The 8422-nt window shown below is 49.3% G+C and overlaps 2 protein-coding genes across 2 annotated transcripts; both read right to left on the bottom strand.

Moving 5' to 3' along the window:
• Positions 1–1365: 1365 nt before the first annotated feature.
• LOC100285798 (hsr203J) lies at positions 1366–2744 on the bottom strand. The gene has a single exon (NM_001158688.2). It carries the CDS (start codon positions 2664–2666, stop codon positions 1587–1589), a length of 1080 nt encoding a protein of 359 aa, NP_001152160.2. The 5' UTR covers positions 2667–2744; the 3' UTR covers positions 1366–1586.
• Positions 2745–5828: 3084 nt separating this feature from the next.
• LOC103630352 (probable carboxylesterase 15) lies at positions 5829–6913 on the bottom strand. The gene has a single exon (NM_001355592.1). The coding sequence runs from the start codon at positions 6829–6831 to the stop codon at positions 5878–5880; it is 954 nt and encodes a 317-aa protein (NP_001342521.1). The 5' UTR covers positions 6832–6913; the 3' UTR covers positions 5829–5877.
• Between the last annotated feature and the right edge of the window lie 1509 nt (positions 6914–8422).

The following is an 8422-nucleotide window of genomic DNA, read 5'->3' as shown; positions in this document are numbered from 1 at the left end:
GGTAATCTAAAGTTGCTTTATGATGAATTGATTAATTATTGTAAGCAGATTTGTCTATCTGATCATGAAGATAGAATTGTGTGGACCCTGGGGAATAAAAGCTTCTCTGTTAATTCTTTATACAGAAAGAAAATGGAAAATCAATCTTTGATTCCATATAAGTTTTTGTGGAAATCTAAATTGCCTCATAAAATTAAGGTTTTCTTCTGGTTAGTGGTAAGAAATAAGATTCTTACTAAGGATAATTTGAGGAAAAGATGCTGGATTGGTTCTTTAAATTGTTGTTTCTGTGGGGTGGATGAGTCTATTGATCACTTGTTCTTTAATTGCCCCATTGCTCAATACATGTGGAGAGTTATTCAAGTTGCCTTGAATTTGAGATCTATCCCAAAAAATATCAAAGATTTGTATGACAATTGGTTTTGTAAACCAAAAGACAAGATGTCTCATCTGGTGTTATTTGGTTGTGGTGCTTTATTCTGGGCTATTTGGCGCACTAGAAATGGTTGGTGCTTTGGAAATAGTCATTTACTTGACCCATCTAACATCATTTTTCTTTGCTGCTTCTGGTTGGATTCCTGGGCGATTCGTCAGAAAAAGAAGGAGCAAAGAATGGTGGTGCTAGGAAGCAAGTTAATCCGAAAGACGGCAAGTGAAGCTTTCGGGAGGGCCTTGGGGTGGTGTCCTCTTGACAGGCGGATTTCTGGATGACAAGATGTTGAAGCTGGGAAGCCTTGTTGGGATAGTTGTCTGTCTTTTGCTGACCAAACTGTTCAGGTCTTTTGTGGCTTCTGCCTGTCTTGTTGGATGTAAATAAGAAAGTCTTATGTAGTTCTTCGTAGGCCAAAACTTTCCCTGTTATCGTAGTCTCTTCACTGATCTAGTGATAGTGGTTAGAGTCTAGATAACTTTCTGGTCGTGGTTGATCTTTTGGTGGTTCTACCGCGTGTGGGCGGTTGTTACATACTTTCCTATTTCTTAATGAAATAGGTGGCTTCGCCCCTTCGTCAAAAAAAATTGTTAGCTACCTCAGAGCTAACATTTAGTTTATTAGTTGACTCAACCCAACTAATAATTTATTAGTTGGCTAATTATTAGCTTTAGGGGTCCCAAACAGAGCCTAAGCCTATTCCACTAGTTATATTTGAATTCCTCGTAATGAAGAAAAACAAACAAGGCCTTAGGGTTGCTGCTGACCACAACAACATAACTGATTGGAATGGGATTGGGGTCTACTCTGCTTGTGGCAAGTGATTATAATGTGGTAGCTGTGTGGCTAGCATCATTCTAAATAATAGCCCAAACAGTTACGCAAACATATATTGTATTGATTATTGAAACTCAACTATTCAATACATATAAACTTGGGTAACGACCTTTAGTTTTGAATGAAATTCGGAAATGCATCACTATATGCTACAGCATGTGGAGCCATCCAGTGGTTGTATGTAGGTATATCACCACACATAACTGAAGTTGATAGCATTTATATACCGGAACAAATTTGGTGATTCCAAGCAGCTCACGTATCACGTAGCACATATGATCAGTATCCCGCACGTACGTGCGGAATAATACGTCCTTATTCAATGGCGTGAGATGAAGCTCTTGATGGCATCGATGAGCTCTCGGGCTCGTTCCCCGGTGGTTGAGTCCATGTCGACGGCGTACTTGTTAAGGTAGAAGGAGTGGCTCATGCCGTGGTTGATGAGCACCTCCACCTCCTTGCCAGCGGCGCGCAGCGCGTTGCAGTACTCGAGGTTAGTGTCGCGGATGAGGTCGTTCTCGGCCACGGACACAAGCAGCGGCGGCAGGTGCACGGACTCCAGCGGCGGCGCCTGCGGGCCCATGGGGCAGGTGAAGGGGTGGTCCTTGGTGGCGCCCTCCGGCAGCGCCAAGGCAAGGAACTTGTCCAGCATGTCCAGCGTGAAGAACACCGAGTCCGCCTTCGTCTCCAGCTCCGACCGGCTCCGGGTGGCGCGCACGAACCCCGGGTGAATGGGGACGCCGCCGGCGACGCGGAGGGGGGCCCAGCTGCCCGCGTCCGCCTCCCTCGCCACGCGGGCCGCCACGAGGTGGACGAGGTTGCCGCCCGAGCTGTCCCCGACGAGGAACACCCGGGACACGTCGGCGGCCTCGCGGAGGAGCGCGGCCGCCGGGTCGTCGAGGGCGCCGTCGTCCTCGGCCAGCGCGACGGAGCGGAGCCTGCGGAGCGCGGCGACGCCGGCGTCGATGTGCGCGGGCAGGCGCCGCTCGGGCGCGAGCGGCAGCTCGACGGCGACCACCACGGCGGGGACGGCGCACGCGAGGCGCGCGTAGAAGTGGTGGTACATGAGCCAGGACGGGTGGGAGATGCAGAAGCCCCCGCCGTGGAGCTGCAGGATGACGGGCAGGCGCGCGCCGCCGGCCTCCACGTTCGCCTCGGGGAGGTACACGCGTAGGTTCGGCTCCCCGGGCAGGTCGTGGAGCGTGTGCCCGTCTCGCGGCACCGCGTACGGCGCCACCGGCTCCATCAGCGGGAGGGCCTCGCGCGGGCCGGTCCACGTGCGGTCCACGCTGCCGTCCTCCAGCACGCGCAGCCAGCCGGAAACCTCGTCCACCACCTTTCGGCCAACCGCCGCTACCACCTGCGGCTGTGGCTGCTGCTGGACATTGGCCGTTGCCATCGGTGTTGCTGCGGAGACTGTGATGTGCACCGGGGAGAAGGGTCGACGAAGTTCGTGCGTCGTTGTATGAGTACGTCTGGCCTGCGCACGGTGGAGCCGGGCATTTTATAGGCAGCGGTTGAGGCAGTTGGTAGCTAGAGAATCGAGAGGCCAGAATCCCAGCGCGGGGGTTGCGTGTGGTTGTGCTTACCTTGCCGCTCATGGTTGGGCGATCTCGATCAGAATTGCGGGTTAATTCCTGACGTCCGTCGTGTCGTCGGAACAACCGACCGCGTGAGAAGAGCAGCAGCGCGACGCGACGCCGGGCCGGAGGTGGCTGTGTGCCGTGTGGCTTGTGCTGCATGTGAATTGCGGGTTCCTTACTCCTGAGGACCTGGGAATTGCATGTTAGTTTCGGGTTCCTGAGAAAAATGATATTTCAAATTTCAGCGATATTTTACCAGAACTGTAGGGTCAGGCTGCAGTTGTCGTCTTCTTGCTGCAACACCTTAACGCGGGGAGTTCGTCGTCTTGCTGCAATTTCCGAGCAGAGTGACTCCGGAGTATGAACAGGGGCTTCTGACCAGGGAAGGACTACAGTCTAGAGAACACTTTAGTTGTTAGCTAGTCTCCTCCGGTCAGTCAGGTCAAGGATTATAAGCTATTTCTAAGCAAAAAACGAGTGGAATAAACTGCTAGAAATTTTAGGACGTGGAAAGTTCGGCAATCGTGTCATCAGCTGGCTACTCTGATCAGGACACCAAGTTTAAGTCGGTCATGTGCAAATGGCGGTGACCACATGAGAACCATTCCAGATCTCATTTTTCAACATGAAGTAGCTTATATCGGGGCTTTGAGCTTCACCAGTTGGGGGTTCTCCGAATAGGCTAGCGAAGTCTTGATATGGCTAGGAGGCATAACCCATGGCCAGCGCCTCCGTGCGAGCCATGACCACCTCCACCATGTCGAATCGAATCCCGTAGGGGTGGTGTGGGAAGGTGGCTGGCGATGCTGGGTGGAGGTGAACGAGAGCACAGTTTGCAAGGTTAGAGGTGGGACTAGGGTCGTGTTTGTTTTTGATTTTTCTAGCTTCTAGGCCGCGGTCAGCTCAACACTCTAATTTCTCCCCAATCCCTTCCAATCCTCTAGTAATTTTCTTGTCATCAAATCAGTCCTAAGCTTTTCAACATGCTTCTGCGAGAATTGGTTTTGGTGAAAATTGTCTATGAGCCTATTCATGTTGGTGTGGCAAGCGATCCATCTAGGTACGCAGTCGTGAGGAAGTCTAGATGACAAACACTGACAGATATGTGGAGTCCAATATTCCATATTGTCATGAAGAGTGGGAAAAATAAGGAAGAAATGAGAGCTATCGCTGACATTTGTCTTCCTCTTTAAGCTGTTCTAAAGATCGTAGAATTACACCGGGTATGTGCTCGTGCGTTGTCACGAGACGAGAGAGCAGGTGGAACGACGCCTAAACTACAAATATAATTATTGTTTATTTCTAAGTACTAAGATATATGTGTCTGATAGTTAGCCTCAAATTTCTAGAGCGGGGGCGTGAACTCGAGTGCTCGCTTTGCACTATTTTTTGCCTGCGCTGGACGTGGATGTGGAGCCGTGGTAGTACCAGATGCCCACATTAGGTTCTTAATAGAGTAATATAGATTTGTGGGCGGAGGTGTACACTATAAATATACACTAAAAAGAAGTGAGGCTACGTATTTATATATATGCAACACTGCAAGCGGAGACCAAATGGGTCAAATCACTTGGGTAATTGTTTATATAAGTTAGCTTTCTGATGACCTTATTGTAAATTTGTAATGGATCTTATGAGTAGAATCGAAGGGAGCCTATAAACTTCGAGTCATCAATTACTGATGCACTTTCTCTGTCGAAAAAAAACAATAGAACTTATATGAGTCAAACTAATTTAAATTCGATCAAATTTATAATGAATAGTTGCCAACACAACAAGAGGAAAATTGTGGTCCACTAGAGAAGTGAAAACCCATGTGACACACGACCAGCACCTAATTAGGCACGACCATCATGTGGTCTCACTGCCGGAGGCTTAACAGCATGAGGCAAAGCACATCTAGACCTACAGGACGTCTCTGAACAGAAAGCTCATGAACACCATGAGATGGACGATTCATATTCCCTCTACTCAACTCAGAACCATGTTGCTCATCTCTCTTCCTCCTAAAGCAAAACACAGCCAAATGTCCATCCCTTTCACAATATTCGCAATGGAACCTCACCTCTGACTTGGGTGAAATATGTTTGTGGGAGTAGTTCTTTTTGGGTGGCTGGGGAGCTCTAGAAAAAGGATCACTAGAGATGTCAGGTAGGATGTCAAGTGCGTTCATAAGATGGCTAGGTTTTGGACACCACACTTGTTTCTGAGGTGGGGCTCTCACAGGCTCCACAAATACTCCATTTCTCACAACAGGGATGACAGATTTGGGTGGAGTGATTTTGACAAGCTTGAAGGTGGCTGGATGTTTTCTAAGGATGTCAATCCACTGCACTCACCAACCTTCCTAAAACAAGCGTCACTCTCAGCTTTAACACCAAAGTCTAACTCTGGTCCGCCAGTTCTCCTCTTAAACTAATTGACCAACATACCCAACTGGAGCTCACTGCTAGATACCCATCTCAATACTGATCGAAAGTATGTGTGTTTTCTCCTCTATCCTAGTCTTATCGTGTTTATAGGACTCAAGCGCGAACTACAAACCCTGACACAGTGCACACTGTGCAGGTACAGGTGCCCTCCCTAAGCTAGCCTTCTCACAAGGCTATCCTAGCGATCTTCTCTGCTAGCTCAGTCTGCAAGGCAGGACAAGTATGACACGCACCCAAGAAGTTAGACCTAGATTGAAGCTCGTCGCACTCATCTAGCAGGGTGGCGTACTTGGTCTACAATGTGGCGATGTTCGACATGTGAAGGGCACAACCATCACATTCAGTCTCGTCGAAGACCACAATAGAAGCTCTAGCAGACTCAAGCTCCCTAAGCTTGCTCTCATACTTGCTCTTGAATTCTTTCCTCTCACAAGCAACAAGCCTAAGTAACTTGTCGCGACTCGCCAAATTAGCCACCAGCTCATCTACCTCAGCGACAAGATCATCAATAGAAAGTGATACCTCGGAGGTGGAGTGAATTGATTCTTCAAACCAAACTTATATAATTTGTGGAATAAACTCATGATGCATCGCATCATCTAAAATGAATTAATTCTTCAAACCAAACACCCCCTAAATGCTTGCAAGGGTGCTCCTTTGTGTCGCGGACGAGGTCCTTCTCGCCGACGGCCACCATCATCGGCGGGAGCGGCACGGACTCCAGGGGCGGCGCCTGCGGACCCATGGGGCACGAGAACGGGTGCTCCTTGGTGGCGCCAACAGGCAGCGCCATGGCCTGGCACTTGTCCAGCATGTCCAGCGTGAAGAACACCGACTCTCCCACCTCCAGCTCCGACCGGCTCCTTGTTGCGCGCACGAATCCCGGTTGGATCAGAACGCAGCCGGCGACGCGCAGGGGCGCCCAGACGCCAGCGCCGTCCTGGCCCACACGCGCGGCGGTGAAGTGGCTGACGTTCGCGCCAGAGCTGTCGCCGACGAGGAACACCCGGGAGACGTCGGCGGCCTCACGGAGGAGCTTACCTGCCTTGTCACCAAGAGCTCCGTCCTCCGACAGCGCGATGCAGCGGAGCCGGCGGACCGCGGCGACGGCCGTGTCGATGTGCGCTGGCAGGCGTCGCTCGGGCGCGAGCGGGAGCTCGACAGAGACGACCACGGCAGGGACGGCGCACGCGAGACGCGAGTAGAACTGGTGGTACATGAGCCAGGACGGGTGGGAGAAGCAGAAGCCGCCGCCGTGGAAGTGCACGATGACGGGCAGGCGCCCGCCCTTGCGGTCGTCGTCGACCTCGGGGAGGTAGATCCGGAAATTGGGCTCCCCTGGGAGGTCGTGCAGCGTGTGCCCGTCGCGGGGCACGTCGTACGGCGCCACGGGCTGCATCATCGGGAGGACCTCGGGTGGGCCGGTCCACGTGCGGTCGACGCTGCCGTCGTCCAGAACGCGCAGCCAGCCGGACACCTCGTCCACCACCTTGCGGCCACCCGCCGCTTGAACCTGCGGCTGCAACTCGGGGACAGTGGCATTGGCCATCACTGTTGCCACAGGCCCGCAATTGGTGCTACCACTAGGGCACGCGCGGCGTTGTATGAGGGAGGTGGAGATGGATGTGGGATGGCGGGAGGAGCAGAGCTTCCAGCTTTATATAGACAAGCGGGCAAGCGGCAACGAAGGGGGCAGAGCTTTCAGGCAGACTGAACGAAAAACGAAATGGTGAAAGACTCTCCAGTAGTCTGCTCGCTTGGTGCAAGTGCAACTACGTTGGGACCTGGCTACGCTTAAGATTCGGTGAGTGAAGTTGACGCCACTCAGCGAAGCAACGATGAATTTGGCTAGCCACCTTTTTAGTCAAGTCACATGTGGATGTGGGACATACTGGTGAAAAACATCTTTGAGAAAAGTATTTCAATATCATCGAAATGTATAATGTTCCATTATGTGCTATAGAGAGAAAGAATATAATTGTAGTTTCCTTCATAGTCATCAATAAGTTTTGCAGTAAGACATGGTTCAGACGATAATATACTTACAACCGGAATTCGGCTCTTTGCCGAGTGCTTTTTATCGGACACTTGACAAAGAAGTATCGGCAAAGAAACCTGTGCCGAGTGCCAAACACTCGGTAAACAACAGACCTCGGCAAAAGGTCATCAGTGGTCGTCTAAAGCTGACGACCGTTATCTTTATCGAGCGTCGAGCTTTGGCACTCGGTAAAAAAGCCTCTTTGCCGAGTGTTCAGCGTCTGACACTCGACAGAGTATGCTTTGCCGAATGTCATTCATGAACACTATGTAGACCTACATGTACCATTTTGGCATAATTATAAAAGTGTTTTCTATAACTATTAGATTTAATTCGTTTAATTGAATGTCTTCGAAAAATTCACATTTGAACTACAAGTCACTCGAAACATGGAAAACCGTGAATGCAAAAATGATATCCATGTTATTTAGCACAAGATACAACCGATTTCAGGAACAGACCGGAATCTTCGAGCACCATGCTCACTAAACATGACTGTGAACTTGCCGCCAAGTTGTTTAAAAATTGTATAAAACACAAACAAAGTCAGAAAATTATGAAACTTATCCACATGTCATGATATCATTTGTAGAGGTTGTGATAAAAATTTGAGAATGTTTCAAGAAAGTTGTGACGTACTACGTGTAGAAACCTAAGTGGCCTACACATGAAATCACATAGTTTTAATGTAGACCTGCTAGGTTTCTACATGTAGTGCGTCACAACTTTCGAAATATTCTCAAATTTTTATCACAACCTCTACATATGATATCATGACATGTGGACAAGTTTCATGGTTTTCTTACTTTGTTTGTGTTTTATACAATTTTTAAACAACTTGATGGCAAGTTCACGGTCATGTTTAGTGAGCATGGTGCTCGAAGATTCCGGTCTGTTCCTGAAATCGGTCGTAACTTGTGCTAAATAACATGAATATCATTTTTGCATTCACGGTTTTCCATGTTTCGAGTGACTTGCAGTTCAAATGTAAATTTTCTGAAAAAAATTCAATTAAATGAACTAAATCTAATAGTTATAGAAAACATTTTATAATTGTGCCAAAATGGTACATGTAGGTCTACCTAGTGTAGGAACATACCAC

Source organism: Zea mays, chromosome 6 (genome assembly GCF_902167145.1).
Source record: "Zea mays cultivar B73 chromosome 6, Zm-B73-REFERENCE-NAM-5.0, whole genome shotgun sequence".
In the NCBI taxonomy this organism is placed as follows: Eukaryota; Viridiplantae; Streptophyta; class Magnoliopsida; order Poales; family Poaceae; genus Zea; species Zea mays.
This window is presented reverse-complemented; position numbering and strand designations above follow the sequence as displayed.